Source organism: Macaca nemestrina, chromosome 18 (genome assembly GCF_043159975.1).
Source record: "Macaca nemestrina isolate mMacNem1 chromosome 18, mMacNem.hap1, whole genome shotgun sequence".
Taxonomy (NCBI): domain Eukaryota; kingdom Metazoa; phylum Chordata; class Mammalia; order Primates; family Cercopithecidae; genus Macaca; species Macaca nemestrina.
This window is the reverse complement of record NC_092142.1, coordinates 805,710-833,101: the sequence shown is the minus strand read 5'-3', so window position 1 is coordinate 833,101 and position 27,392 is coordinate 805,710. Positions and strand designations below refer to the sequence as shown.

The window sequence follows — 27,392 nt, the reverse complement described above, 5'->3', positions numbered from 1 at the left end:
TGGATCACTTGAGGTCAGGAGTTCAAGACCAGCCTGGCCAGCATGGTGAAACCTCTCTCTACAAAGATACAAAAAATTAGCCAGGCGTGGTGGCAGATGCCTGAAATCCCAGCTACTGGGGAGGCTGAGTCAGGAGAATCGCTAGAACCCCAGAGATGGAGGTTGCGGTGAGCCAAGATCACACCACTGCACTCTAGCCTGGGCAACAGAGGGAGATTCCATCTCAAAAAAAAAAAAAAAAAAAAGGCCGGGTGCAAGTGGCTCATGCCTATAATCCCAGCACTTTGGGAGGCCGAGGCGGGTGGATCACGAGGTCAGGAGATGGAGACCATCCTGGTTAACATGGTGAAACCCCATCTCTACTAAAAATACAAAAAATTAGCTGGGCGTGGTGGCAGGTGCCTGTAGTCCCAGCTACTCGGGAGGCTGAGGCAGGAGAATGGCATGAACCCGGGAGGCAGAGCTTGCAGTGAGCTAAGATCACGCCACTGCACTCCAGCCTGGGTGACAGAGCGAGACTCCATCTCAAAAATAGTAATAATAATAATAATAATAATTAAACATCACAGAAAAGACAGGAAGAAAACACAACCCACAAACGACAGGGTTACCAGCAATTCTCTTTAATGCTCTTTTCCTTCTAAAAGCTTTTGCAAAGTCCAGTTTATTTTTACAGTAAATAGATTATCTTTTAAGAAAATGTACCATCTAGCAAGATTGTAGCAAAGTGTGTTTATGCAAACAGGTGGTGCAGAGACAGAGGGGCGGACCTTGTGGGCAGCCTGAGGCCCGTCCCAGCTCATGGGCCACGCACGGACGGGAGCACCTCAGTGTTTTCAGCCAAGAGAACACAAGTCTCAGGATCCATGTGGCTCCCTCAGGCCCTGGACCCAGGCAGGCAGGACAGCCTTGACCACGGGGCAGGGGACATCTCAGTATCTTGTCTGCACCTGCACCACCTGCGTGGCACCTGGCCCTCAGACACCGGCATGGCAGCTCCACGGGCCAGGCCCACTGTCCAGTTGCTCCTGCCCTGGAGTTGGGACCATGGGGAGGGAGAGTGCAGAAATAGCTGAGTGTCCGGAGGAGGGGCTGGGCTGCGGGCATTGCTGGTTCAGACTGGTGCTCTCCACCTGGCTGTGAGGCAGAGGGAAGCAGTGACCGGAAGAATCCTGCAGAAGTTCCAGAACTTAGGAGCCGGCTGAGGACGGCTTCCCCCTAAAACACCTCGGCTGCCTTGGCCACCCAGCACCTGCCAGAAATGCCGGCAGAGGCCGAGGCCACTACAGAAGAGCAAGTGCCCTAGCGCCCGCCTCCTGCCCAGCCCCACGGGGCAGCACCAACGTGTGGCCAGGCTGGTGCAGGGCCGGCAGGATGGGGACCAAGGAGACGCCAGCCCCATGGGTCCCGCAGAGACCTGCCCATGCAGTGACCAACATCCAAGGACACAGGTGACCCCAAGAAGCGAGAGCGGCACCTCACCTAGAGCTTAGAAGAGAAGGATGCGAAATCCGCCAGCCCTTTGACATCGTTTGGGAACGTCAACCATGCCCCGCCATCGGCCACCAGCACAGCCCCCGTCACATAGGAAGCCAGAGGGCTGGCCAGGTAGAGCACGCTGTGGGCAATCTCGGTCTTGTTCCCCAGCCTCTGCAGCGGGCTCACAGTGACCTTGGTGCTCAGGCTGGCCTGGGGGCCACCTGGAGGGCAGCAGAAGGTTTAGGCCCCATGGGCCCCAAGACCCAGCACCCTCCCCTCTCCCCCAGCTCATTCCGAGAAGCATCTGGGAACAGCAAGGGCACAGTCAGTGTCCCCAAGGCCTAGCATGGAGCAGGATCAGGTCAGGCACCGAACATAGTTGCCACCATGGAATCAGCACAGGGCTTTTCTTTTTTTTTTCTTTTTTTTTTTTTTTGAGATGGAGTCTCGCTCTGCCGCCCAGGCTGGAGCACAGTGGTGCTATCTCCACTCACTGCAAGCTCCGCCTCCTGGGTTCATGCCATTCTCCTGCCTCAGCCTCCCTAGTAGCTGGGACTACAGGCGCCCGCCTTTGCGCCTGGCTAATTTTTGTATTTTTAGTAGAGACGGGGTTTCACCGTGTCAGCCAGGATAGTCTCGATCTCCTGACCTTGTGATCCACCCGTCTCGGCCTCCCAAAGTGCTGGGATTACAGGCGTGAGGGCTTTTCAACATACCCCCTGCCAAGGTTCTGGAAGCTTCCATGGGTACCCTGTGCCCCAGGGGAGGATCTGCGGGAGGCCTGGGCTCCCTGAGAGCCGTACCCAGTCGCCGGAGCCCCTCCGTGCCACTGATGGGGCCAGGGGCGAGGCTGTTGACGCGGATGTTCTGGGGACCCCACTCCACAGCCAAGTGCCGTGTCATCGCGTCTGCACGGGAGAAAGTTGGATATGAAGGGGCCGCTCTGCTCTCTGCAGGGGTCAGGGCCAAGGCCAGGCCTCGCTGCCTGAAGCTGGGCTCAGCTTCACGTGGAGACTGCTGGCTTCCTGGGATGGAAGCAGAGGGCCCAGTGGGAACCCAGGTGGGCAGACCTGGGCAGGGGGGTCATACCCACAGCAGCCTTGGCAGAGCCTGCATGCACCTGGAGCGCCTGCCCCCGGTTCCCCAGGGTGGCAGTGATGTTCACGATCACCCCTCCGTGGTCCTGCAACACACAAGGCCTGAGGCAGTGAGTGGGCGGCCATAAGGGGGAGGCGGTAGGGCGGTGGGCGGGCGGCCGTAAGGGGGAGGCTGCGGGGCGGTGGGTGGGCGGCCATAAAGGGGAGGCCGCGGGGCGGTGGATGGCGGTCATAAGGCGGAGGCCCCCGCCGGGAGGATGCCCACCCGGAAGAACTTCTCATAGAGCACGCGAGACACATTGAAGGTGCCGCCGGTGTCGATGTCCATCACGGTCTTGAAGGCGTTGAAGGACAAGGCGCCGGCGGGGCACAGGAAGTTCCCAGCCGCACCTGCAGAGTGGGAGACCGCAGGAGCTGCTGGAGCCTGGGGAGAGGGATACCAGGTGGGCGTGGCCAGGTGGGTGAAGGGGAGGGTGCAGGAGGGAGCCCAGATGCCCTGTGGCATAGGGAGGAGACCCATGCCCTAGGATAAATTCCAAAATGACCGGAGCAAGATGGGTGTCCTGGCTGCACTACGTCCCCGAGAAGAGACATGCTGAAGCCCTGACCCCGTATTTGCGACTGTGGCCTTGTTTGGAAATGGGGCAGGTTGCAGAGATAATCGAATTACATTGAAGTCACAACGAATTAGGGTGAGCCCTAAATCCAATGACTAGCATCCGTATAACAAGGGAAGAGGACACACACACACACACACACGCCACGTGAAGACAGTGGCAGACAGCAGAGCGACAGTCTTCAAGCCCAGGAGGGCCAAGGACTGTGGCAGTACCAGAAGCCACGCAGAAGGCAGGAACAGGCTCTCCCCGGGGCCTTCAGGGAGCACAGCTTTGCCAACACCTTCCCCTTGGACGTTCTGACCTCCAGAACTGGGAGATTATATTTCGGTTGTTTCAGCCACGCAGGTTGTAGTACTCTGTTAGCCCAGGAAACTAATACACAGGATGTTTTTCAAAAGGAATTTTTGCAGAGTGAACCCAGTGTTGGTTCATCAATTGTAACAAATGCAAGATGTTAACAGGGAAAACTGTGGGTGGGAATATGGAATTCCATGTACTATTAATTATTCTATAAACCTAAAACTGTGATAAAAAATAAAAGCTGGGGGCCGGGCGCGGCGGCTCATGCCTGTAATCCCAGCACTTTTGGAGGCCAAGGTGGGCGGATCACCTGAGGTCAGGAGTTCGAGACCAGCCTAACCAATGTGATGTAACCCCATCTCTACTAAAAATACAAAAATTAGCCAGGTATGGTGGCGGGTGCATGTAATCCCAGCTACTCAGGAGGCTGAGATGGGAGAATCACTTGAACCGAGGAGGCGGAGGTTGCAGTAAACTGAGATTGCACCACGGTACTCCAGCCTGGGCAACAAGAGTGAAACTCCGTCTCAAAAAAAAAAGCTAGACCGGGCTAGCTTTTATTTTATTGGTAACTCTTGCCTGTAATCTCAGCATTTTGGGAGGTCAAGGAAAGAAGATTGCTTGAGCCCAGGAGTTTGAGACCAGTCTGGGCAACACACAGTAAGACCCTATCTCTACGAAAAACAAAAAATTCAAAAATTACCCAGGCGTGGTGGCACACATCTGTAGTCCCAGCTGCTTAGGAGGCTGGGGCAGGAGGATGGCTTGAGCCCAGGAGGTGGAGGCTGAAGTGAGCCATGATCACACCAGCCTGGGTGACAGAGTAAGACGCTGTCTCAAAAAAAAAAAAAAAACGGCTATTACTTTTTTTTCAGGAGGGAATTTCAGGACACAAGGGCACCCGACTCTGCCATTTAGCCGTGATCATGGAGTCCACCTGGACTGCAGCTGTGCTGACCTGCTGCCTCCCAGAGAAGCGGAGTCAGGCCGGAGACAGAGGCCTGGAGACAGAGATCGGGAAACAGAGGCCCAGAGACAGAGGCCTGGAGACAGAGGGCTGGAGACAGAGGGCCAGAGACAGAGATCGGGAGACAGAGGCCGGGAGACAGAGAGCCGGAGACAGAGACCGGGAGACAGAGGGCCGGAGACAGAGGGCCGGAGACAGAGATCGGGAGACAGAGGCCCAGAGGCAGAGGGCCGGAGACAGAGGGCCAGAGACAGAGGCCGGGAGACAGAGGCCGAGAGACAGAGGCCCGGAGACAGAGGCCCGGAGGCAGAGGGCCGGAGGCAGAGGGTCGGAGACAGAGGCTGGGAGACAGAGGCCGGGAGACAGAGGCCCGGAGACAGAGGCCGGGAGACAGAGGCCCGGAGACAGAGGCCCGGAGCCTGAGTCTGGGCCTCAGGTACATGGATGGGTTACAGCCCACCCCAGGGCAGGCAGCTAGGTTCCCTGGCACAGTCCCCACCCCAGGACCAGAGTTCTAGGGCCTCCAATCGGTACCACCAACCTGTGAGAAGCCACCACCCTCACTCAGCACCGACTCACAGTTAATGAGAATGTCAATTCTGCCAAACTCCTTCAGAGCCTGGTCCACGGCAGCCATCACAGCTGGGGGTGCTCGCACATCCATACAGAGAGGGAGGCAGCGCCGGCCAGTGGCCCCAGCCAGCTTCCTGGCGGCCTAGAAGCCCAGGTAAAGAGGCAGACAGCAGCCCTGCAGCCCCGGCCTGGAGAAAAGGCCTTTGGAGTCTGCAGAGGACAATGCGTCCGGGTTCCACTGGAACCCTGGGTTTGCTGCGGGGCCCCACTCTGGGGAAGCACAGCCTGCAAGTACCCATGACCCTGGTAGATGTTTGTGGGGACCTGCCACACTCTCCCCGCACCGCCACCCGTCCTAGAATCCTCTCTCTGCATCGCCCTCCAGGCCACTGTCACCCATGTCCTGCCCCTGCCGCAGACCAGTGGCACAGGTGAGACTCTCCTCACAGGTTGAGGGCTCCGGTAGGTGGGATGCATGGACCACCTAAATAACCCAGGTGAGCCCAGAGATCTTTCTTGGGGCCACATTACCCCCAAACAGGAAGGTTCCTCCCAGGACCCAATAACTAGATTTTTAAAAAGTCAAAGAAGGCCGGGCGCGGTGGCTCAAGTAATCCCAGCACTTTGGGAGGCCTAGACGGGCAGATCATGAGGTCAGGAGACTGAGACTATCCTGGCTAACAGGGTGAAACCCCGTCTCTACTAAAAAATACAAAAAACTAGCCGGGCGAGGTGGCAGGCGCCTGTAGTCCCAGCTACTCGGGAGGCTGAGGCAGGAGAATGGCGGGAACCCGGGAGGCGGAGCTTGCAGTGAGCTGAGATCCGGCCACCGCACTCCAGCCTGGGAGACAGAGCGAGACTCCGTCTCAAAAAAAAAAAAAAAAAAGTCGAAGATGCCTCTGGTTGGCCACTTACACTGAAGCTCCATATTTAGAAGTGCAAGTTTTGGTGCCGGCTGGGCACGGTGGCGCACGCCTGTGATCCCAGCACTTTGGGAGGCTGAGGTGGGCGGATCACCTGAGGTCAGGAGTTCGAGACCATGGTGGTCAACATGGTGAAACCCCATCTCTACCAAAAAAATACAAAATTTAGCCAGGTGTGGTGGCGGGCGTCTGTAGTCCCAGCTACTCCAGAGGCTGAGGCAGGAGAATGGCGTGAACCTGGGAGGCAGAGGCTGCAGTGAGCCGAGATCGCACCACCACACTCCAGCCTGGGCGACAGAGCGAGACTCCCGTCTCAAAAACAAAAAAAATGTTGGTGCCAACATCCCCTTAGCCTCTGGACCCTCCAGGCCCAGGCCCAGCACCCCCACAGCCACCCGCACAGGGGACCACGGGAGAGGTCCTCTCACCATCAGCACTCGTGGCAGGCTCCTGCTGGCGATCACCGTGTGGCAGCCGTGCCTGCAAAACCAGAAGCAGGTGTGAGGACAGTGCAGGCGAGCGGCACTCCCAGGGGGCATCTGCCCGGCTCCTGGGCAGGAGTCTCTCGGGCGGAAGTACCAGTCCAGGGCTGAAGGCCCAGCTGGCAGAGGGCACAGGGGCGTGAACAGGACTGAGCAACTCTGGAGGGACCTCAGGTGGTGCCCACCCTGGGGTTTCTGGCATGGGACATCCCGCCGCACAGGCCTGCCAGCCCTGTCCCAAACACCAGGTACAGAGACTGCTGTGAGCCACAGAGCCCAGCCCACACATCTGCCTGGGGCCTGCTGGGCCCACATCCTCCACCCTCTTCTCCCTGTGGGGCTGGCGTGGAAGGCCGTTCTGAAGCGGGGTGCTCCCTGCTCCCCTTCCTGACCACATGGATGCAAATCCACCACGTTGGCCTCTAGGGACCTCGGTTCCAGGAAGGCCGCTATGATTTCCAATGTCCAGCTTATCTACTGTTCTTGCAGAAGAGCACAAAGGTAAGTCCTGCCTTTAGGTCAAAACAATCTTGATGTTATCTTCAAGAAATTCCTACACACTCCCTCTGAAGCAAGACCCTTTCCCTGTGGTACAGAAGCCCTGGGCCTGGGGGTAACAGCTTGGAGACACCTGTCTCGCAGCCACCCGCCTGTCTCGCAGCCACCCGCCTGTCTCGCAGCCACCCGACTATGCTTCTGCCCATAAATTCCCCAATAAAATCACCTCACAGGGACAAACGGGATCTGTCTGCCTTGTTCTTTGATTTCTCCACTCTTCTGGTTTGGGAGTTGCTTCCCCACAACAGCCACAAAGGCAGCTACCCTCCTGCTAGGCAGACCCCACTGGAGCCACAATGTCCCATTCGGTCCTCAGCCACAAAGGCAGCTCCCCCTGCCAGGCAGGCCCCACTGGAGCTGCAATGTCCCGTTCGGTCCTCAGACGCCCCGAGCACAGAGCCACCAGTGGAAAGGCCAGATCTCTTCCTGTGGGACTCACCTTTCTGGTCTGAAAAGCAGGAGCCTCAGGGGAACCGAAAAGGAGTCCCTCTCTCCCACCTCAGCCTAACTCTAGCCGCTGTCAGGTGGGATACGTTGCTGACCCCGGCCTGAAGCCACAGAATTGTGTCCCAAGAAAAAATGTGCCCTGCCGGGCGCCAGCACTGGGGCCTGACACAGCCCTGACTCTCGAGGTCCCAGCAGGCCCCAGACCAGAGCCACACAATCTCCATTGACCTGTAGGAGCTCCGAAGTCCTGACTCCCCCCAGGGCAATCCTCAACCCCTCCCCAGTCACTCTGGCAGGCACCTGGATCCTGTCAGGTGGATGAGCAGGGGACTTCTACTTCCCACCAGCATCTTTCCAGGGGTCCAGCATCCAGCAGGGCCCAGGCAGGGAGAAGCGGGGAGCAGGGAGGGGACTCAAAGCAGTCTCACCGCATGAAAATCTCAGCAATCCGGAACCCAATCCCAGAGCCGCCACCTGTGATGAAGGCCACTTTGTCCCTGAGATTAAAAAAGGAGGCTCCGTTAGAAGAGCCCTATTGGGCCAGGCCGGTGGCTCCCAGCACTTTGGAAGGCCAAGGTGGGTGGGCCACAAGGTCAGGAGTTCGAGACCAGCTTGGTCAATATGGTGAAACCCTGTCTCTACTAAAAATAGAAAAATTAGCTGGGCATGGTAGTGGGTGCCTGTAGTCCCAGCTACTTGGGAGGCTGAAGCAGGGGAATCGTTTGAACCCAGGAGGCGGAGGTTGCAGTGAGCAGAGATCATGCCACTGCACTCCAGCATGGGCAAAAGAGTGAGACTCTGTCTCAAAAAATATATATAAATAAAATTAAATTAAAATAAGTAAAAAATAAAAGAGCCCTGTTAAAATACACCCCCCATATTGCTACATGGCAATGATTTAAAATGAAAATTCGGCCGGGCACCATGGCTAATGCCTATAATCACAGAACTTTAGCAGGCCAAGGCGGGCGGATCACCTGAGGTCGGGAGTTTGAGACTAGCCTGACCAACATGGAGAAACCCCGTCTCTACTAAAAATACAAAAAATTAGCCAGGCGTGCTGGCGGATGCCTGTAATCCCAGCTACTCGGGAGGCTGAGGCAGGAGAATCGCTTGAACCTGGGAGGCAGAGGTTGTGGTGAGCCGAAATCATACCATTATACTCCAGCCTGGGCAACAAGAACGAAACACAGTCTCAAAATAAATAAATAAAATGAAAATCCATAAAATTATAGTATTTTATATATTTATTTTGAGAGAAATTCTTGCTACATCATCCAGGCTGGAGTGCAGTGGCACCATCACAGCTCACTGCTGCCTTGACCTCCCAGGCTAGAAGGATCCTCCTGCTTCAGGGACTACAGGTGTACGCCATCATGCCCAGCTGATTTTTCTTCTACTTTTTCTAGAGAGGGGTATTGTTTTGTTGCCCAGGCTGGTCTTGAACTTGTGCTGACACAAACTTGCAAAGTGCAGTGGGGGAAAGAGTATTTTGGTGCACAGGCTCATGCCTGTAAATCCCAGCACTTTGGGAAGCCGAGGCGGGTGGATCACCTGAGGTCAGGAGTTCAAGACCAGCCTGACCAACATGGTGAGACCCCACCTCTACTAAAAATACAAAAAATTAGCCGGGCTGAGGCAGCAGAATTGCTTGAACCTGGGAGGCGGAGGTTGCAGTGAGTATTTCGACAGAAACTGACAGAAGTAGATACAAGATAGAAAAAATAACCCTGGTTTAAACAAGATAGAGGTTATAGTTTCCTCTCTCCTAAGCCCTGCATGGCATGAATGTCAAAGATGATTCCTGAGATTCAGTGAGCTAGGTCAGGATAATATGGCTTTTTTATTTATTAGAGATTTTCTTTTTCTTTTTTTTTTTTTTTTCAGACGGAGTCTCACTCTGTCGCCCAGGCTGGAGTGCTGTGGCCGGATCTCAGCTCGCCATTCTCCTGCCTCAGCCTCCCGAGTAGCTGGGACTACAGGCGCCTGCCACCTCGCCTGGCTAGTTTTTTGTATTTTTTAGTAGAGACGGGGTTTCACCGTGTTAGCCAGGATGGTCTCGATCTTCTGACCTCGTGATCCGCCCGTCTCGGCCTCCCAAAGTGCTGGGATTACAGGCTTGAGCCACCGCACACGGCCTTATTAGAGATTTTCTTGTACATATTAAATGTGTACTAATCGGTATGACTGGCACAAATTGTACCAGATGGATGGGCAGAGCTCTAAGTTGCCTTTCCTATTCTTAATGATTAAAGATTAATTTTGGGCCAGGCGCAGTGTCTCACTCCTGTAATCCCAGCACTTTGGGAGGTTGAGGCAGGTGGATCATCTGAAGTCAGGAGTTCCAGACCAGCCTGATCAATATGGTGAAACTTCATCTCTACTAGAAATACAATTAGCCCAGCGTGGTGGCGTGTGCCTATAGTCCCACTTGGGCACACTGAGACTGAAGCAGAATTGGGAGGCTGAGGCAGGAGAATTGCTTGAACCCAGAGTGAGACTCCGTTTCAAAACAATTTTTTTTTTTTACTTTGCAGAACACTCAAAAAGAATTGTCAATACCTTTCCTTGGAGAACATAACTTAAAACTTTTTTCTTGTTTTTTTTTTGAGATGGAGTTTTACTCTTGTTGCCCAGGCTGGAGTGCAATGGCGCGATCTTGGCTCACTGCAACCTCCACCTCCTGGGTTCAAGCGATTATCCTGCCTCAGCCTCCCAAGTAGCTGGGATTACAGGTGTGCACCACCACACCCGGCTAATTTTTTGTATTTTTAGCAGAGGCTGGGTTTCACCATGTTGGCCAGGCTGTTCTCGAACTCCTGACCTCAGGTGATCTGCCCACCTCGGCCTCCCAAAGCGCTGGGATTACAGGCGTGAGCCACTGCTCCTGGCAAAAGATCACATTTGTAATAAAAACTTGAACATGTTGCAAATTGAAAAAAAGAAAAGGAAAGAAAAAAAAGGATCCGCCCATTGGCCGAGTGAGGGAGGACTTCGACCTTTACCCGGGCTGCCTTCCCATGTGAACACCAAGGCGTTTGCAGGAAAATGAAGAGCTGCTGGGCAAAACCCGGCATTCCTGGGCCTTCTGGGTCTTCGGAAAAATGATTTCAACCTAAAATTTTATGTTAAGAAAGACGAAGCCAGGTTGGGCCAGGCACGGTGGCTCACGCCTGTAAATCCCAGCACTTTGGGAAGCCGAGGCGGGTGGATCACCTGAGGTCAGGAGTTCAAGACAAGCCTGACCAACATAGTGAGACCCCACCTCTACTAAAAATACAAAAAATTAGGCGGGCTGAGGCAGGAGAATCGCTTGAACCCAGGAGGCGGAGGTTGCAGTGAGCCAAGATCGCGCCACTGCACTCCAGCCTGGGCGACAGAGCGAGACTCCGTCTCAAAAAAAAAGAAAAAAGAAAAAAAAAAGAAAGGAGCCAGGCGAGACAGGTTTCCTAACACACGAGCCCTCCGTGGGGACCCCGCCGGCCCTCTCGGCGCTACGGGAACCACGTGGGGGCGCCCGCGCCCGCGGACCGGACGCCGCACCCAGGCTGCGCCCGCTTCCCGGGCCCCGCTCACCGCAGCAGGTCCGGGCAGAAGAGGTGACGGTACGCGGGGAGACAGTCGTCCCCCTCCACGTCGGGCGGCGGCTGGGCCATGACGCTCGCGGCGAGGACTGCGGGGACAGCGGGCGGGAGCTGCCTTGACCTCCGGGACCCCGCGCGAAGCGGCGAACGCTCCTGGAACCGGGAGCCCCGCCCCACTCCCCGGACGCCCCGCCCCTCCTCTGATTTCTCCCCGGAGGCCCCGCCCCCCGCGGGGGCTGCTGGGACTGGAAGTCAGCGCGCGAGGTGCAGGCGCAGTGGGGTGGGGGCGGTTCCCGCGGCGGAAGTCCGGTGTTCTGCGGTCCCTTCCCGGAGTCTTTTTCACAGGTATTCGGCGTGAGCGCCGCGTTCGGAGCCTGCGGAACTTGTGGGATACCCCTGGCTCCTGGGTCCAGGCCGGGCTCGCAGCCTCTGGGCCCCCGTTCGCATCCCCGTAAACACCATGGGGAGCGCGGCCTGCCCCGCGCCGCTTCCCAAAATGACCCGTTTTGAGGCCAATAAATAATGGTCCGGGGCCGGGCGCGGTGGCTCACGCCTGTAATCCCAGCACATTGGGAGGCCGAGGCGGGCGGATCACGAGGTCGGGAGTTCGAGACCATCCTGGACAACATGGTGAAACCCCGTCTCTACTATCAAAATACAAAAATTAGCCGGGCGTTGTGGCAGGTGCCTGTAATCTGGGCTACTCGGAAGGCTCAGGCAGGAGAATACCTTGAACCCGGGAGGCGGCCCCGGCGGGGCTATGCCACGAACTCAGGACGGGGCGCCCCGCCTGTACCACTGTTGGAAGAGGGGAGCCCGCCACGGTCACGGGGGAAAAACACGCTGGGCCGTTCCTGGACTGGACATACCCGCGGGCCAGCGGCTTCAGGGGCGCGATGGAGCCGCCACCGCCACAGTAAAGGCTGCCAGGCCCTTTTTGCGCCGGATGGTGTCAGCGCGCCGGCCCCTTTCTGCCCCTTCCCAGGGAAGGCAGCTCCTCCTTTGGCAGCATCAGACAGCACCGGCTCCTGCCCAGCTTGGGTTCCCCCGGATTGCAGGTTGGTGGTCTCTGGACCCCCGCCTGGCTCATACATCCAACAACGTTATAGAACTAGGTGTGCAAAACTTCATCTTTACTCTTCAACTCTTTACAACTTGCATAAAAGCGTCATTTCTACCTCAGAGTTGGCGGAAGTCATAATTAATGTACCACCCATGTGCTGGGCATGGTGAATTTTAATGCCTCCCCTTTGGAGGAAAGGTTAGGATAACTTTCGAAGACCCCCCCACCACAAAGGCTGTCCGGCACTTTGGTGCAAAACGGATTGGTCCAATCTTGTGCTGGCTTGGGGTACAGAAAGGCACTGAAGTTGGTGGCTGAAACTCCTCTGGGCTGGGCTGGGGCAGAGGTGAACAGGGAAGTAAGTGGTTTGGGATAGGCAGGGATGGATGTGGGCTTGGGTTCTTGCTGACAGAGGTAGTTGTTCCTGCGTGGAGGCTGGGGTGGTAAGGGCAGCTTGAGCCTCAGGCTGAGTGGATGCTGCTGTGCTGGCCCCCGTCTGCCCAGCTCACCAGCTCACTGCTCTGGAACCACAGCTGGATCTCCCGCTGGGCCCCCTCCACAGAGTCGCTGGCGTGGATGACGTTCCTGTGCCAGTGACAGGAGCAAGGTGAGGCTCAGGCTTCATGTGCACCCTGAGGAGTCCCAGGGACCATCTGTTGCTCCCCTGTTGCCCTCTGTCTAGGGGAGCAAGCCTGTGACTGCAGACAGGGAAGGAGTAACAGTGGAGCTGGGAAACCGGGTTCCAGCCTGGCCTCAGCCTTTTACAGCCTCGTGGACCCCCCCCAGACCCCAGCTTTTGGGAGCCTCATTTCCCGCCAAGTTGCCCCGTGCCAACCCCTTGGGGTGTCAGGCAATGATGGCACGGTACATACAACACAAAGGGAACGCCTCATTGCCCTGTGTGCAGGAGGGTCTGGAAGAACACCGCTGTCACCAACGTGAGCTGTCATGTTCCACCTGGCTTCAGCCCAGCACAGCAAGACACCCAGGTCTCGTGGATCTGCCACCACCCCAAGTGCTGGCCCTCTTCGTCCCCAGCAGCAGCCCGGTGTGTCAGGACCCCCGTACCTGCTGATGTGCACGCTGAAGTCACCCCTTATGGTTCCTGGGGCAGCCTCAGCCGAATCAGTGTGTCCAATCATGGCCCTGGAGGCGCGGACGACATTGTACCCTTCCCAGACCTGCAGCGCGAGATAATGGTTGGGAAGAAGTGGGGAACACCAAGGCCCCTGCACTCAATCCAGGGCCCCTCCCTTTGCTGGGGGGAAGACACACCCCCAGGCCCTTCCACCACCCCTGCCCTGCCGTACCATGGCCACCATGGGCCCAGAGCTCATGTAGCGGATGAGGGCAGGGTAGAAGGGCTTCCTCTGCAGGTCCTGGTAGTGCTCGGCAAGGACGCTCTCTGGTGCCTGGGTGGCATTGAGGGAAGGAGGAGGAGCCACAGAGAGTAAACCTGGGCACTAGCGCAGCAAGCTGTGATGCCCTGACCTCAGGCACCTTGCAGATAACACCAGCATGGGCAGCACCCCCACTGCAGAACAGATCCCTCCTGCCCCTTCAACTGCCAAAGCCGGGCCCTACCCCAGCACTGGTTGGGATGTGAAAAGGCTGAGAAGGATCCCCCAACCCTGTCCCCACGGGGACACCCACAAGCCCAGAGCCCCACTACCTGCAGCATCTTCATCCCCACCAGTGTGAAGCCCCGCCTCTCAAAGCGCTGGATCACGTCCCCAACGAGCCGCCGTTGCACCCCATCTGGCTTCACCGCCACCAGGGTCCGTTCCCGGGTCCAGGAGGGCCCTCCTTTAAAAGGCAAGGGGTCGGGGCACTGACACCTCAGCCTTTCACATCCCCACGACCCGGGTTTCCCTGCCAGAGCCCAGGGGTCACCAGGCTTCAGGGTGTCTGCCACTATGCAGAGCACTCTGGAATGGACAAGGATGGTGCCCATAGCCAGAAATGCTCCCACGATAGTCCCTGTCAGGGACACCCAAGACAATGTGTCCCTAGGGCTTCTAGCCTCTCCCAGGGGCCATGGCTTCTCCCAGCAGAGGCAGAGGCTGCCTGAGATGTGCGATCACCCGGAGGTTCAGGGAGATACTGCCTCAGCTCAGGGATCACCACCCCAAGGTCCATAGAGGCACAGCCCAGCTCAGGGACCACCCCAAGGTCCACGGAGGCACAGCCCAGCTCAGGGACCACTCGAGGTCCAGGGAGGCACAGCCCAGCTCCGGGACCACCCGAGGTCCCCGGAGGCACAGCCCAGCTCAGGGACCACCCCAAGGTCCAGGGAGGCACAGCCCAGCTCAGGGACTACCCCGAGGTCCACGGAGGCACAGCCCAGCTCAGGGACCACCCGGGGTCCCCAGAGGCACAGCCCAGCTCAGTGGCCGCAGGGAAGTCTGGAGATCTGGCAAAGCTCCAGCCTCACTTTTGACTCCAGCCCTTCTGGATGACGACAGACATGGTCTGAAGCCCAGACTTTCCACGTGAAGAGGAACCCAGAGCCCACCCTGTGTTTGAGGTGAAGGAGTGGCAGGAAACCAGGGAGAAACACACTTTCCCCACCGGTGAGCCCTGGAAACACGGACAAAGGGGGCCTGAAGATTGAAGAGGGAAGGTAGCAGGGTTCCTGCCCGAGCCAGGAGACGGGGTCTGTGCTGCTGTGGAGTTTCAAGGCCTGCGGCTTCCAGACCCAGGGTCAGCACTGAGCTCCGCCCCAGCCGTCCTCCACTGGAGGGGACGCTGCCAGGGAGACAGAAGACGTCCCCACCCTCCCACAGTCCCAGGCTGCTCCAGAGCCAAGCTACCCTCCGCAGCGGGTCCCTGGTTTCCAGACGAGCCCAGACCCTGTATGTCCCACAAAGAGGCTGGAAAGAGCCAAAGGGGCCCCGCCAGGCCAAGAGGAAAAGTTAACCCCAGCAGGCGGCTGAGGCCCATGGGAGGAAGACCCCCTGGTTGGTTTGTTCCCCCAAAACCCAGTTCACAGGGCGCCCTGTGTAGCCTGGGGCTCTGCTGCGGCTGGTGAGGGCATTGGAGGCGGCGGCTCACTTTTCAGAGCCGATGGAGGGAGCCCTGGGACATGGATCGTCCTGTGAGGTGGCAGCTGGGGGGGCCGGGTGGCGGCGGGGCCGGGGACTTAGCGCCTGGCGTCCCAGTCAGATTCTGGCCTAACTTGGCCTTCAGCGAACGACCCAGCGGAGCGGCTCCCCACCCCCACCCCAGCCGGGAGCCCCCTCACCGCCCAGTGCTGCCGCCGGCCTCTGCCTTCCTTGGGCTCCTGGGCCCTCGGTCGCCCCGGATCCGCCCAGGCTGCCAACTCGCCGGGCGCCTGCAGCCTGGGGCCTGGGAGGCGAGAAGGGGCCGCAGAGCCGGGCGGGCCCTGGAGGGGCGCGGGGGTGCAAGCCGGCGCCTTCCCCAACTCGGGCGGACCCCGCAGCCCGCGCCCCGAGGCCTCTGGGGGAGTCGGACCCCGATCCGCACGTGCGCGGACAAAGGCCGAGCGGCGCGCGCCCCCTCCGTCCCCCGCGTACCCGCCGGGAAGCGCGGCCCCACTCACCCGAGCTGGGGCGCACGAGCAGGCTCGGGTCCGGGGCCCGCGGGCCGCAGCGCAGCCCCCGCAGTGCGGAGCGCCAGAAGAGGCCGCCCATGACGCCCGGCCCGCGGGCCGCTGCGAGCGCGAGGAGCGGGCGCGGAGGGCGGTGCCAACCACAGACCCGCCCCCGCCCGCCCCGGAGCCCCCGCGCCGATGCTATCCGCAGCCCCCCGCCGCCCCAGACCCCCGTGGCCTGGCGCTCACGGGGCGCGTGGAAATGTTCAACGCCAATTTCTGTTAAAATTGAAGAAAAAACAGAAAATAATAATGAATCCCTCTCGAATTGCATTCGTCTTTATACGGACGCAACTGTTAACTATCATTTTAACGCTTTCCCGCGGAGGAAGGCCCACTCGGGAGGCTGAGGCGGGAGGATCGCTTGAGCCCAGGAGGTTGAGGCTGCAGTGAGCTGTGACTGCACCGCTGCACTCCAGCCTGGGCAATAGAGCAAGACTCTGTCTCAAAAATAAATAAATTCACGGACCAAAAGGAAGTCTGTCTGGAAGCCCTGGCCTGAGCTGCCTCCAATGGAGGGTGAAATTCCCACGGGAGCCCCAGGGCGGGCGGAGGCATGCGCTCCGGAGACGCTGGCCCTGCGGCCAGGACGAGTAGGCGGGACTACAGACCCGCGCCACCACAACCAGCTAATATTTTAATTTTTTGTAGAGATGGGGCCTCCCTGTTGCCTATGCTGGTCTCAAACTCCTGGGATCAAGAAATCCTCCTGCCTTGGCTTCCCAAGGTGCTGGGATTACAGATGTGAGCCTGGTCTGTGAATGTGAATGGGGAAAAATCCGACCTTTATTCTCAAATGGCCGCTGATGTGGCTGCATTCCTCTAATTCATTCAGTTGTGGATATGAGGAACAAGGCACAGGCATAGTTGCAGGGCCTGTGACTTTGTCACCAACAGAATTCACAGGTATGGTAATATTGGGTAGATACCACAGGGTGCTACTCTTTGAAATGGTTAGGTCTCCCACTCCTAGAACTTAATGAATCTTGAAAAAGCTTGTATTCTTTTTGCTGCTATGTGAATGGAATTGTTTTCTTATTAAAATTGTCCGTTGCAAGTGTATAATGTACAATTGAGGCTGGTTGGTTTGTTTTTAGACGGAGTGTCGCTCTTGCTGCCCAGGCTGGAGTGCAGTAATGGCATGATGTCTGCTCACTGCAGCCTCTGCCTCCCAGGTTCAAGCAATTCTCCTGCCTCAGGCTCCTACAGGTGTTTGCCACCACACCTGGCTGGTGTTTTTTGTATTTTTAGTAGAGACGGGTTTTTGTCATGTTGGCCAGGCTGGTCTCAAACTCGTGGCCTCAGGTGATCCACCCGCCTTGGCCTCCCAAAGTGCTGGGATTACAGGCGTGAGCCACCGCGCCCGGCCAACAATTGAGCTTTGTGCATTGGTCTTGTATCCTGCAAACCTGCGGAATGCATTTATTAGTTCTACTAGTTTTTTTAATGAATTCCTTGGGAATTTATTTGTATAAGATTGTGTCATATGGAGCGGGGCACAGTGGCTCGTGTCTGTAATCCCAGCACTTTGAGAAGCCAAGGCGAGCAGATCACAAGGTCAAGAGTTCAAGACCAGCCTGGCCAATGTGGTGAAACCCCGTCTGTACTAAAAATACAAAAATTAGCTGGGCACGGTGGTGCATGCCTGTAATCCCAGCTACTGGGGATGCTGAGGCAGGAGAATGGCTTGAACCCAGGAGGTGGAGGTTGCAGTGAGCCGAGATCGTGCCATTGTATTCCAGCCTGGGTGACAGAGCAAGACTCTGCCTCAAAAAAAGTCATGTCATATGGGAATAGAGATGGTTTCAGTTCTTTCTTTCCAATCTGAATGCTTTTATTTTCTTGTCTAGTTGCTCTGGCTAAAATTTGCAGTACTATGGTATAAAGAAGTGGCTTTGTTTCTTTTTAGAGGCTGGACTCTATGGCTCAGGCCTATTATCCCAACAATTTGGGAAGCTGAGACTGGAGAATCACATGAGCCCAGGAGTTTGAGGCTAGCCAGGGCAATATAGCAAGACCCTGTCTCTTCAAAAAAATAATAAAAATAAATAAAAAATATATGAGTGAAGTGTATAATATGTCAATTGTATCCCAATAAATCTATTGCAAAAAGGAAAAAGCAGTTATTATTATATCGTACATTGTTTAATGTTTTGTTTTTGTTTTTTTAGCAAGAGTCTCGTTCTGTCGCCTGTGCTGGAGGGCAGTGGTACAGTCATAGCTCACTGCAGCCTTCACCTCCCAGCCTCAAGCAATCCTGCCTCAGCCTCCCCAGTAACTAGGAAAACAGGCCTGAGCCACCGCACTTGGCCTAAAATATTTTGTTTGTTTGTTTGTTTGTTAATGAGACATAGTCTCACTCTGTCGCCTAGGCTGGAGTGCAATGCCATGATCTTGGCTCACTGCAACCCCCACCTCCTGTTTCAAGCAATTCTCCTGCCTCAGACTCCCAAGTAGCTGGGATTACAGGTGCTCGCCACCACACCCAGCTAATTTTTTGTATTTTTAGTGTAGACAGGGTTTCGCCATGTTGGCCAGTCTGGTCTTGAACTCCTGACCTCAGGCAATCCACCCACCGCAGCTTCCTAAAGTGCTGGGATTATAGGTGTGAGCCACTGTGCCCGGCCTGGCCTACAATATTTTCATAATGGTATTTCAGTATAGTTTTTTTCTTTTTTCTTTTTTCTTTTTTTGAGACGGAGTCTCGCTCTGTCGCCCAGGCTGGAGTGCAGTGGCACGATCTTGGCTGACTGCAACCTCTGCCTCCCGGGCTCACGCCATTCCCCAGCCTCAGCCTCTGGAGTAGCTGGGACCACAGACGCCTGCCACCATGCCCGGATAATTTTTTGTATTTTTAGTGGAGACGGGGTTTCACCGTGTTAGCTAGGATGGTCTCGATCTCCTGACCTCGTGATCCGCCCACCTTGGCCTTCCAAAGTGCTGGGATTACAGGCGTGAGCCACTGTGCCTGGCATTTTTTTCTTTTTATTTCCGTGTATTTTATTTTGCACATTAAAAACATGCTGGCCGGGCTCAGTGGCTCATGCATGTAATCCCAGCACTTTGGGAGGCCGAGGCAGGCAGATCCCTTGAGGCCAGCACTTGGAGACCAGCTTAGCAAAATGGCGAAACCCTGTCTCTACAAAAAAAATTCAAAAATTAGGTGGGTGTAGTGGTGCGCGCCAGAACTCTTGTTAGAAACCATCAAGCTGTTGTTGATCCTCCCATCTTGGCTTCCCACAGTGCTGGGATTACAGGCGTGGCCACAGCGCCCGGCCCTGGCCTCCGTTGTTTCTAACGGGAAGTTATGCCATTCAGTTGTTCCCTGGACTATAATGTGTCATCTTTCTCTGTCTGCTTTCAATATTTTCTCTTTAAGTTCGTTTTCCAGCAGTTTGACTATGATGTAATTGGTTATGGTTTTCTTTGCATTGATTCTTGTTAAGGTTCACTAAGCTGCTTGAATCTGTAAATTAACACCTTTCACCAAATTTTAGAATTTGGGGTATTTCTTCACATATCTTTTTCTGTCTCAGTTTCTTTCCTGTCCTCTTGGAGTTCCATGTGTACACACGCTAGACTTCTTTCTTTCTTTCTTTCTTTCTTTCCTTCTTTCCTTCTTTCCTTCCTTCCTTCCTTCCTTCCTTCTTTCCTTCTGTCTTTCTTTCTTTCTTTCGAGACGGAGTCTCACTCCGTTGTCCAGGTTGGAGTGCAGTGGCGCGATCTCAGCTCACTGCAAGCTCCGCCTCCCGGGTTCACACCGTTCTCGTGCCTCAGCCTCCCGAGTAGTTGGGACTACAGGCATCTACCACTGCGCCTGGCTAATTTTTTTTGTATTTTAAGTAGAGACAGGGTTTCAGTGTGGTCTCAATTTCCTGACCTCATGATCCACCTCCCTGGGCCTCCCAAAGTGCTGGGATTACAGGTGTGAGCCACCGCATCCAGCTAGACCTCTTTCACCTCTGCTCAGGTCACTGCAGGGAGGATCCAGGAAGAGTGGGTTCCTCCAACAAGGAGGGGCCCAGCACAGCCTCAGTCCCATCGGCCAGCCCAGGTACACTGCTGAGGGATGCAAGGGGAGCCCTCCAAGCAGAAAGCAACTCTTGGGCCTCCTGCCCCAGCAGTCATCTCTGTCCCTGTCACCTTTTGTTCCCACCCCTTGGTAGGGACAAGGACATCTGCTGTGGTTCCGTGCTCCAGTACTGCTGGACTCACCCCAGGCTCCCTGCAGGCTGAGCGCTGTACGGTCACTGCCCATGCCCTTCATCTTCCAACTCACTAGCACCCACACCCAGGACAGGCGTTCATTTGCTCAGACAAAATAGGGATAAATAAGAACCACTGCTGGGCGTGCTGGTACTGGCCTGTAATTGCAGCCACCTGGGAGACTGAGGCAGGAGGATCCTTTGATCCCAAGAGGCCAACGCTGCAGGGAGCCACTATCTTCCCACTGCACTCCAGCCTGAGTGACAGAGCAAGGCCCTGTCTCAATTAAAAAAAAAAAAAAAAGAAAGAAAGAAAAAAGAAAAACCCATCTACTGCCATCTACTGAATGTAAAACAACAACAAAACACTGTACTGAACATAAAACAAAAAAAAAAACTGAAACTTCATTCAAATTCTAAGAGTATGTACTTCCGGCCAGGTGTAGTCGCTCATGCCTGTAATCCCAGCACTTTGGGAGGCTGAGGCGGGCGCATCACCTGAGGTCAGGAGTTTGAGACCAGCCTGGCCAACATGGTGAAACCCCGTCTCTACTGAAAATACAAAAGTTAGCCAGGCGTGGTGGTGCACACCTGAAATCCCAGCTAATCGGGAGACTGAGGCAGGAGAATCACTTGAACCTGGGAGGCAGAGGTTGCTGTGAGCTAACATCCTGCCATTACACTCCAGCCAGGGGGACAAGAGCGAGACTTTGTCTCAAAAAAAAAAAGTGTAGGGAAAAGAAAGAGAGATCAGATTGTTACTGTGTCTATGTAGAAAAGGAAGACATAAGAAACTCCATTGTGGGCTGGGCGCGGTGGCTCAAGCCTGTAATCCTAACACTTTGGGAGGCCGAGACGGGCGGATCACGAGGTCAGGAGATCAAGAACATCCTGGCTAACACAGTGAGACCCCCGTCTCTACTAAAAATACAAAAAATTTAGCTGGGCTTGGTGACGGGCGCCTGTAGTCCCAGCTACTCGGGAGGCTGAGGCAGGAGAATGGTGTGAACCCAGGAGGTGGAGGTTGCAGTGAGGCAAGATCGCGTCACTGCACTCCAGCCTGGGCAACCGAGCGAGACTCCATCTCAAAAAAAAAAAAAGAAAGAAACTCCATTTTGGTATGTACTAAGAAAAATTGTTTCTGCTTTGAGATGCTGTTCACCTGTAACTTTAGCCCCAGCCCTGTGCTCACAGAAACATGTGCTGTGTGGAACCAAGGTTTAAGGGATGAGGGCTGTGTAGGATATGCCTTGTTAACAATATGTTTGCGGCCGGGCGCGGTGGCTCAAGCCTGTAATCCCAGCACTTTGGGAGGCCGAGACGGGCGGATCACAAGGTCAGGAGATCGAGACCATCCTCGCTAACACGGTGAAACCCCGTCTCTACTAAAAAATGCAAAAAAAACTAGCCGGGCGGGTTGGCGGGCGCCTGTAGTCCCAGCTACTTGGGAGGCTGAGGCAGGAGAATGGCGAGAACCCGGGAGGCGGAGCTTGCAGTGAGCTGAGATCCGGCCACTGCACCCCAGCCTGGGCGACAGAGCAAGACTCCATCTCAAAAAAAAAAACAAAGAAAAACAATATGTTTGCAGGCAGTGTGCCTGGCAAAAGCCCTCGCCATTCTCCATTCTCGATCAACCAGGGACACAATGCACTGCGGAAGGCCGCAGGGACCTCTGCCCAAGAAAGCCTGGGTATTGTCCAAGGTTTTCCCCAACTGAGACAGCCTGAGATATGGCCTCGTGGGAAAGTAAAGAGCTTACCATCCCCCAGCTCGACACCAGTAAAGGGTCTGTGCTGAGAAGTAGTGAAAGAGACAGGCCTCTTTGCAGTTGAGATAAGAGGAAGGCTTCGGTCTCCTGCTCGTCCCTGAGAATGGAACGTCTCAGTATAAAGCCGACCATTCGTTCTATTCTGAGATAGGAGAAAATCACCCTGTGGCTGGTGGCGAGATATGCTGGCAGCAATACTGCTCTGTTACTCTTTGCTACACTGAGATGTTTGTGTAAAGTGAAACATCAATCTGGCCTATGTGCACATCCAGGCACAGTACCTTTCCTTGAACAGATTCCTTTGCTCACATGTTTCTCAGCTGACCTTCTTCCCACCTGTTGCTCTGCTACACTCCCCTCACCAAGATAGTAAAAATAACGATCAATAAATACCAAAGGAACTCAGAGACCAGCGCCAGTGCAGGTCCTCGCATGCCCCCGGGCCCACTGTTTTTTCTCTATACTTTGTCTCTGTGTCTTAGTTCTTTTCTCAGTCTCTCGTCCCACCTGACAAGAAATATCCACAGATATAGAGGGGCAGGCCCCCCTCAAAAATGGTATGTACTTCCTACTTTTTTGGTTGGAAAATGACTTTTTTCTTTTTTTTTTGAGATGGAGTCTTGCTCTGTCTCTGTCACCGGGGCTGGAGTGCAGTGGTGCGATCTCAGCTCACTGCAACCTCTGCCTCCCGGGTTCAAGCCATTCTCCTGCCTCAGCCTCCCAAGTAGCTGGGACTACAGGGCATGCCAGTTTTTTGTATTTTTAGTAGAGACAGGTTTCACCATATTAGCCAGGCTGGTCTTGAACTCCTGACCTCGTGACCTGCCCACCTCTGCCTCCCAAAGTGTTGGGATTACAGGTGTGAGCCACCGTCCCCAGCCCTTGGATGATTTAATTAATTAATTAATTAATTAATTTTTGAGATGGGGTCTCAGTCACCTAGGCTGGAGTGCAGTGGTGCGATCTTGGCTCACTGCAGCCTTGACCTGCTGGGCTCAAGGGATCTTCCTGCCTCAGCCTCTGGAGTAGCTGGGACTATAGACACACATGCCACCATGCCTGGGTACAATTTGTTTGTTTGTTTGTAGAGACGGTTTCACTATGTTGCCTAGGCTGGGAAAATGACCTTTTTTTTAATGAAAGAATAATAATGTATGGTAGTTGAGCCTTAAAAAAAAACCCGGCCGGGCGCGGTGGCTCAAGCCTGTAATCCCAGCACTTTGGGAGGCCGAGACGGGCGGATCACGAGGTCAGGAGATCGAGACCATCCTGGCTAACATGGTGAAACCCCGTCTCTACTAAAAAATACAAAAAAAACTAGCCGGGCGAGGTGGCGGGCGCCTGTAGTCCCAGCTACTCGGGAGGCTGAGGCAGGAGAATGGCGTAAACCCGGGAGGCGGAGCTTGCAGTGAGCTGAGATCCGGCCACTGCACTCCAGCCTGGGAGACAGAGCGAAACTCCGCCTCAAAAAAAAAAAAAAAAAAAAAAAAAAAAACCCAAACTCTGGGAAAACTATTTCTGTCTGTGAAACTCTGATGAAACTCTGACGTCTGGGCACCTCTGGTGTGGTTCATGCTGACAGGTTGGGGCACTGGGTCAGAAAGACGGGGTTACTGTCTGCACCCCTCCTGCCTGGCCACAGAGTGAGAGAGACCCATCTCCTGCCCTCAGGAAACTCGCGGCAGAGTGGGGAGACAGGTCTGCCATGTCTACCAGGTGGCCATGAACAGACAGAGGGAAACTCCTGTCAGCCTGCAGAGCATGGGAGAGTGTCTGCGCGAGAGAGCGGTCCTCATGCAGTCTCACACACGAGAAGCATTTGGAGGAGGTGCACAGGGTGGTTATTTGGAGAAAACCGGATTACAGCTTTTTTTTTGCTTTTATTTAACTTTTGATATTTTTATCCAAGGCAACTATAATAATGCTTATTGCTGCTGGGCGAAGAGCACACCCACTGTGGAAAGCAGCTCCCACACCCAGCAAGCCTCCCCTCTGGCCAGGCCACAGGCAGCTGGAGTTCACCCTCACCCAGGCTCACTAGAGGGGGACCTGGGGAGGGGGCTTGAGGGTCTTCCTGTTTATTTGGAAATACGATGCGTCCATGTTATCCAGCAGCTGAATTTTTCCACTTTACCGACATTCCTTCAGAAGACACATTTATAGACCTATCTAAAAGTTGCATAAAAATTCAGAGTAGGCTGGGCGTGGTGGCTCACGCCTGTAATCCCAGCATTTTGGGAGGCTGAGGTGGACGGATCATGAGGTCAGGAGATCGAGGCCATCCTGGCTAACACAGTGAAATCCCATCTCTACTGAAAACACAAAAAATTAGCTGGGAATGGTGGCGGGCGCCTGTAGTCCCAGCTACTCGGGAGGCTGAGGCAGGAGAAAGACGTGAACCCGGGAGGCAGAGCTTGCAGTGAGCCCAGATCACACCACTGCACTCCAGCCTGGGCAACAGAGTGAGGCTCCATGTCCAAAAAAAAAAAAAAAAAAAAAATTCAGAGTGTATTATAGCATAATTTGTTTACCCACTGCCCTCATGGAGCTCCCAGGTTTTTGCAACTACAAACAGTTCTGCTGCAAACATCCTTGTGTGTCTGTCCCTAGGCCCTAGTGTTCTCCAGTACATTATTATTATTATTATTTTAATAATAAAAATTATTTTTTAAATTAATATTATTATTTTAATAATAATAATTTTAAAAGATGGAGTCTTTCTCTTTGCCCAGGCTGGAGTGCAGTGGCCTGATCCCTACTCACTGCAACCTCCGCCTCCCGGGTTCAAGTGATTCTCCTGCCTCAGCCTCCTGAGTAGCTGGGATTACAGGCGCATGTCACCATGCCTGGCTAATTTTTGTATTTTTAGCAGAGACAAAAATAATTTGCCATGTTGGCCAGGCTGATCTTGAACTCCTGACCTCAGGTGACCCCCCCCCCACCTCAGCCTCCCAAAGTGCTGGGATTACAGGCATGAGCCACCGTGTCCGGCCTCTCCATTACATTTTAATGTTGCCACAATAATTTTCAAAAGGTTGAGGGGGTTCACATTCCTGCCAGCAAAGCGTGAGCGCCTGTTGTGGCGAGGGCTGCGTGGCTGCTTTTTGACAAAATGACTTGTTTTAATTTGTTTCCCTGACCACTGGTGTGACTGAGCTGTGTCTCCTGTTACAGAAGAGTCTCTCCAATGCCAGCGCTCTGTGACTTAGCAGATGTCTGTGGACTTCTGTGTGGGGATTCTTATCCATCTTCAAGTTCACCAACCCTCAGCTGGAGCACTGGAAATGGGGACTCTGCTGCTTCTCTCCCTCTCTGGTGGGGAACTTGGGGCACAGGAACCTCAAACTAAGGTGACTCACTCAGGGGAGGGCAGTGGGAGGAGCGGGGCTTGGCCCCAGCCTGGGGCAGGGACTGGGTCTGATGGAGCAGTCCTGGGTGCTGGTGCTGACCATGGCTGCTGGGTGCAGCCCGGCACAGCACACTCAAATCATGGCTCAGCAAAATCCACGATCTGACTTCTGTGCCTTTAAATTGAGAACCGCCTAGGAGCCCCCTCACCCCTCAGCAGGGCAGAGGACGGCCAGCTGGCATTCCCGGGAAACAAAGGGTTTCTTTAAGGCTCAGCCGAGGCTTCCTTCCTCCCCGGCCAACACCTCCACCTCCGCTGCTTTGGCCTTCAGGGGTGTGGGCTCGTGGAGTCAGCTTCCCTTCCCCCGCTCCGTAAACCCTCACCCCCCGCTGCGGCGTTCAAAAGGTACAAACGGGTATAGTCCCTGCGGCCACCCCCACCCCCACCCCTGCCTCTCCGGCCCCCAAGGTCAACCAGTGTAGCCGGTGCTGGATCATTCCAGACATTCTATGCCTTTGATACACACAAATGAAACGTGTTTTTCTCCCTTTTCTACACAAATGGTAGCGCTCTGAACACACTGTTCTGCCTGTTCCTTTCTTACAGCTACTGCTGCATCTGGTAGACCATTTCTAAGCAGCACAGCGCTTCCTGTCTTTCCTGTTTCGGCCACGCTCTGTCGCATCTGGACCCCGTATGAATGACTTGAATGCCCCACCGGCCAGTGACACGCATGTAGGCGGTGCCACGTTAAGTCACTGGACGTATGCAGTGTCCCACTTCCGTGAACGTATCTGCAGGGAAAATCCAGAGGTGCAATTCCCGAGGGAAGGTCATTGCTGCTGTTACTTCAGTGGACAAGTCCGGAGTTCCCACTAGGCTCCCACATCCTCTGCCTGCTGGAAGCAGTGTCTGTGGGCCGCAGTCTCACCTGTCAGTACAGTTTTTATTTGCCAATGTGTTAGGTGAAAGGAAAAAAAAGTCACTTCAACGGGGTTTTCCTTTTATGTTTTACTTTTTTACCCTCACATCCTGGGAAGGACACTTTAGTGTTTTGTTTTTGTTTTTGTTTTTGTTTTGAGACGGAGTCTATCTCTGTAGCCCAGGCTGGAGTGCAGTGGCGCGATCTCCACCTCGGCTCACTGCAAGCTCCGCCTCCCGGGTTCCCGCCATTCTCCTGCCTCAGCCTCCTGAGTAGCTGGGACTACAGGCGCCCACCACCGCGCCCGGCTAACTTTTTGTATTTCTAGTAGAGACGGGGTTTCACCGTGGTCTCGATGTCCTGACCTCGTGATCCGCCCGCCTCGGCCTCCCAAAGTGCTGGGATTACAAGCGTGAGCCACCGCGCCCGGCGTGGAGAGGTTTTTAATTTGCACTTCTGCGCTGAGGGGGGAGGATCCCCGTATCTCTGGCAGCTGTCCTTCAGGATCTTCTCCGGGAGCCTTTGTATGGTTGATTTAGAGCTGTTTATTACTACACTGTTACTAGTCTTATTAAGGTGAGCTCTGTGATGTGAGTTGCAAGTTGTGTGCCCCACCTCACAGTTGGGGGCTCGTCTTTTTTACTTCGCTTATGTAGTTTGGCTCTGCAGACGCCCCCTACCCCCCTCCTACCTACGACGCGGTGGAACTTCTGGATTCTGTGCCACGCTTGGAAAAGCCGCCTTGGCCCCAAGACAGAAAAAGCTTCCCTGAGTTTTCTTCTAGGCTTTATCGCTTCCTTTTTTCGGCTTAAATCTTACACGATGGGACTCCATCCCGGTGTAAAAAAGTACCACGACTTGACCACGCACCCGTCTGAATCGCCATCCCAATCGGGTACTACAGTCCCTAAGCACAAGCAGCCTTCTCGTCTGTGCATAAAAGCGTGGATCTGACACGCACCTGCAGCGGCTCTGCGGCGTGAAGGCCGGCCCAGGGGTCGCCGTGTTGAGGCGCCTGGCTCAGGCCCACGCGCGCCGGGCAGGGCAGGGCGCGGGCCCCTCTAGGTCCCAGGCGGAGGTCGGCGCCTCTGCACCCCGCGGGCTCCCCGAGCCCGCCACGGACGTCCCGGCCGAGCAGAGCTGGGACTCACCGAACCGGCGGGGAAGCCCCGCGAAGCCCACGCCTCGGGGAGAATTTCCTGCGTGTTCCAAGCGCGCCCGGCGCGACCTCTCCGTCCTGGGACCCCCGCGATCCCTCCGTCCCGCGCGACCCTCCGTCCCGCGAGCCCCCTCCGGCGTCCCCCAGACCCCGCGTCCCCCGCTCTGTCCCCCGCGCGTCCCACGTGAACCCTCCCCCCGCGCCCGGCGTCTGCGACCCCCCCGGTCCCGCCCCCCGACCCCGCCCGCGCCCTCCCAGCTGGGCCTGCGGGGCGGGGCCTGCG

The 27,392-nt window shown here is 55.4% G+C and overlaps 2 protein-coding genes and 1 long non-coding RNA gene across 6 annotated transcripts; 1 reads left to right on the top strand and 2 right to left on the bottom strand.

Annotated features, from left to right (window-relative positions):
- Positions 1 to 607: 607 nt before the first annotated feature.
- Positions 608 to 11,217, bottom strand: LOC105485914 (2,4-dienoyl-CoA reductase 2). Of its 3 annotated transcripts, none has more exons than XM_024794138.2 (9): positions 11,023 to 11,217; positions 7,875 to 7,943; positions 6,388 to 6,439; positions 5,043 to 5,178; positions 2,842 to 2,966; positions 2,569 to 2,662; positions 2,196 to 2,387; positions 1,483 to 1,700; positions 608 to 1,137 (listed from the first exon to the last, which is right to left on the bottom strand). In XM_024794138.2, the coding sequence occupies exons 1-8, from the start codon at positions 11,100 to 11,102 to the stop codon at positions 1,483 to 1,485; spliced, it is 966 nt and encodes a 321-aa protein (XP_024649906.2). In that variant the 5' UTR covers positions 11,103 to 11,217; the 3' UTR covers positions 608 to 1,137. The 3 variants fall into 3 exon arrangements, with proteins under 3 accessions (XP_024649906.2, XP_024649905.2, XP_011746834.2); XM_024794137.2 differs by having other exon boundaries at positions 608 to 1,172; positions 11,023 to 11,216; XM_011748532.3 differs by having other exon boundaries at positions 608 to 1,172; positions 2,283 to 2,387; positions 11,023 to 11,215.
- Positions 11,218 to 12,146: 929 nt separating this feature from the next.
- LOC105485915 (NME/NM23 nucleoside diphosphate kinase 4) lies at positions 12,147 to 15,807 on the bottom strand. The gene is made up of 5 exons (XM_011748534.3): positions 15,656 to 15,807; positions 13,766 to 13,899; positions 13,404 to 13,505; positions 13,162 to 13,274; positions 12,147 to 12,678 (listed from the first exon to the last, which is right to left on the bottom strand). Exons 1-5 carry the CDS (start codon positions 15,744 to 15,746, stop codon positions 12,555 to 12,557), a joined length of 564 nt encoding a protein of 187 aa, XP_011746836.2. The 5' UTR covers positions 15,747 to 15,807; the 3' UTR covers positions 12,147 to 12,554.
- LOC139359790 (uncharacterized) lies at positions 14,620 to 26,917 on the top strand. 2 transcript variants are annotated; one of them, XR_011616220.1, is made up of 3 exons: positions 14,620 to 15,053; positions 24,854 to 25,029; positions 25,635 to 26,917. It is a non-coding gene; the product is annotated as an uncharacterized lncRNA (long non-coding RNA). The 2 variants fall into 2 exon arrangements; XR_011616221.1 differs by lacking the exon at positions 14,620 to 15,053 and adding an exon at positions 21,005 to 21,029.
- Positions 26,918 to 27,392: the final 475 nt, after the last annotated feature.

Coding starts and splice junctions, on each gene's coding strand:
- LOC105485915 (XM_011748534.3), bottom strand. CDS start 15,746: ATGGGCGGCCTCTTCTGGCGCTCCGCACTGCGGGGGCTGCGCTGCGGC. Junction 13,900..15,655: donor GCTCGTGCGCCCCAGCTCGG/GTGAGTGGGGCC, acceptor TGCCTTTTAAAG/GAGGGCCCTCCTGGACCCGG. Junction 13,275..13,403: donor CTGGGCCCATGGTGGCCATG/GTACGGCAGGGC, acceptor CTCGCGCTGCAG/GTCTGGGAAGGGTACAATGT.
- LOC105485914 (XM_024794138.2), bottom strand. CDS start 11,102: ATGGCCCAGCCGCCGCCCGACGTGGAGGGGGACGACTGTCTCCCCGCG. Junction 6,440..7,874: donor ATTGCTGAGATTTTCATGCG/GTGAGACTGCTT, acceptor CTGGTTTTGCAG/GCACGGCTGCCACACGGTGA. Junction 2,967..5,042: donor AATTGACATTCTCATTAACT/GTGAGTCGGTGC, acceptor CCCACTCTGCAG/GTGCGGCTGGGAACTTCCTG.